Source organism: Carlito syrichta, unplaced genomic scaffold (genome assembly GCF_000164805.1).
Source record: "Carlito syrichta isolate Samal-C Ts95f unplaced genomic scaffold, Tarsius_syrichta-2.0.1 Scaffold316209, whole genome shotgun sequence".
Classification (NCBI taxonomy): domain Eukaryota; kingdom Metazoa; phylum Chordata; class Mammalia; order Primates; family Tarsiidae; genus Carlito; species Carlito syrichta.
In genome coordinates, this window is record NW_007260305.1 from 204,197 (window position 1) to 206,251 (window position 2,055).

Consider the following 2,055-nt stretch of genomic DNA (forward strand, 5'->3'; position numbering starts at 1 on the left):
GGTCTCACTGTTGTCCAGGCTGGTCTCAAACTCCTAGTCTCAGGCAATTCTTCTGCCTTGGCCTCCCAAAATGCTGGGATTACAGGTATGAGCTACTATGCCCAGCCAAAGCTGGCGTTTCATATGTATCCAATGAATCAATCCAGAATGAGTAGCCTTCCCTGAGTCCATGCCAGCCAAACATACAGTCTCAGGACTCAAAAGTCCATGAGGTGAGAGCAATGGCCATGCCTCCCTTTGGAGTCTGACTGGCTTAAAACCTGTTCTAATACTGACTGTGAACTCAGGCCATTACTTGGCCTCTGAGAGCCTGTCTCCGCATCTACCCTACCTTTGAGGGTTTAAATGAGATATCACAGTGAATGCATCTGCTGCGGCCCGCAAGTATAGGTCTCCTGCCTTCCTCTATATGCTAGAGGCATCCTCTCCCTGTCCTGATGGCTATCTGGGAATTTTCTTTTGTTTCAGGACTCTAATCCCTTTGCTTCCCTTGTCTTCTACTGGGAGCCCCTTAACCGTCAGGTAAGTGTATCTTCCCAGGACAGCCTAGGGTGGGCAGGGTTGGCTGGGGCCTGAGTTTATGGATGAGCTCAGTGAAGATCTCCAGACAGGGCAGGTGACCCACCTAGGTACTCTGCCTCCCAAATAGTTCTCAACTAGATGGTCTAGTTGGAGCCAGGAGTGGTGGGGCAATTGCTAGAGGAACAGAGAGGCCTGTGCTGGGAGGGAGGGCAGGGAGCATTGGACACCATCAGCCAGGGCCATTCCCAAGCAGGTACGCGTGGAGGGCCCCGTGAAGAAGCTGCCTGAGGAGGAGGCTGAGAGCTACTTCCACTCCCGCCCCAAGAGCAGCCAGGTTGGGGCTGTGGTCAGTCACCAGAGCTCTGTGATCCCCGATCGGAAGGTGAGTGGGACTCTTCTGTAGTCCTCCATGTGGCCAGGCCTTGGCTCCTCCCCAGAGACTATCCCCAGGAGATGCCAGGGCCCTCTCTCTCCAGCAAAGTGAAAAAACTGTAAAGGATGATCTCCTTGGTTAGGTAGGGGTTGGGAGCAAGGAAACCAACTGGCACTCCTGTTGATTGTGTGGTCCAGAGGCCAGTCTGCCTTGCTCTCCTGTGTCCCCAGTGCCTGCCCCAGTGCACATGCTCAGGACATCCTTTTTTTTTTTTGAATCGGAATCTCACTCTGTCACCCAGTCTGTAATGCAGTAGCAGGCTCACAGCCAGTGCAGCCTCGACCTGCTGGGCTCAGGTGATCCTTCTACCTCAGCCTTCCAAGTAGCTGGAATCACAGGCATGTGCCACCACACCTGGCTAATTTTTTTATTTATTGTAGAGACGAGGTCTCACCAAGTTGCTCAGACTGAACTCAGGCAGTCTTCTTGCCTCCGCCTCCCAAAGTGCTGAGGACATCCTTATACAGGGAATTATTAACTAGACCTGGCCCTTTCTCTGTCTCCTTCTCCTGGACAGTATCTAAGAAAGAAAAATGAGGAACTGCAGCAACTCTACCAGGAACAAGAGGTGCCTAAGCCAAAATACTGGTGAGTGATGCCAGGGAGTCATCTGGAAAGGGACACCAGGACCCCCACATTTACTTGAAGCCACCCTGGCTGTGGAATTACAGGTCTGCTCCCCCCTAGCAACCCTGATCAGATGCATCCCAGCGACCTCCTTCAAGAGACCCTGGGATGAGGGGTGAGGGTGGGAGTGTGCCCTGGCTGGAAGAACCCACAGGGCACTGAAATCTCTGTTTCTCTGCATAGGGGTGGCTACATCCTGTATCCGCAGGTGATGGAGTTCTGGCAAGGCCAAACCAACCGCCTGCATGACCGGATTGTCTTTCGGCGGGGCCTACCTACGGGAGATTCCCCCTTGGGGACCATGACCCACCGCGGAGAGGAAGACTGGCTCTATGAGAGACTCGCACCTTGACTATGGGGTCCGCCGGCCAGAGTGGAGCTGGGGCTGGGTGCTACGAGAGTGTGGGATTGGGAACCAGGTCCTTCTTTGTAAACTCAGTTCATTTCACTTCTTTTTTTTTTTTTTTTTTTTT

General features: G+C 53.1%; 1 protein-coding gene across 4 annotated transcripts in view; it reads left to right on the forward strand.

Moving 5' to 3' along the window:
• Positions 1 to 2,055, forward strand: part of PNPO (pyridoxamine 5'-phosphate oxidase) — a 7,613-nt gene that overhangs the window by 4,275 nt on the left and 1,283 nt on the right. The window contains exons 4-7 of one of the 4 annotated variants that reach the window (XM_008073904.2): positions 469 to 522; positions 776 to 904; positions 1,473 to 1,543; positions 1,766 to 1,941. In XM_008073904.2, coding sequence (XP_008072095.1) covers positions 469 to 522; positions 776 to 904; positions 1,473 to 1,543; positions 1,766 to 1,934 — 423 coding nt within the window. In that variant the 3' untranslated portion in view covers positions 1,935 to 1,941. Of the gene's footprint in view, positions 1 to 468; positions 523 to 775; positions 905 to 1,472; positions 1,544 to 1,765; positions 2,037 to 2,055 lie in introns of those variants that run through there. The other 3 variants (XM_008073903.2, XM_008073907.2, XM_008073905.1) reach the window with 3 other exon arrangements.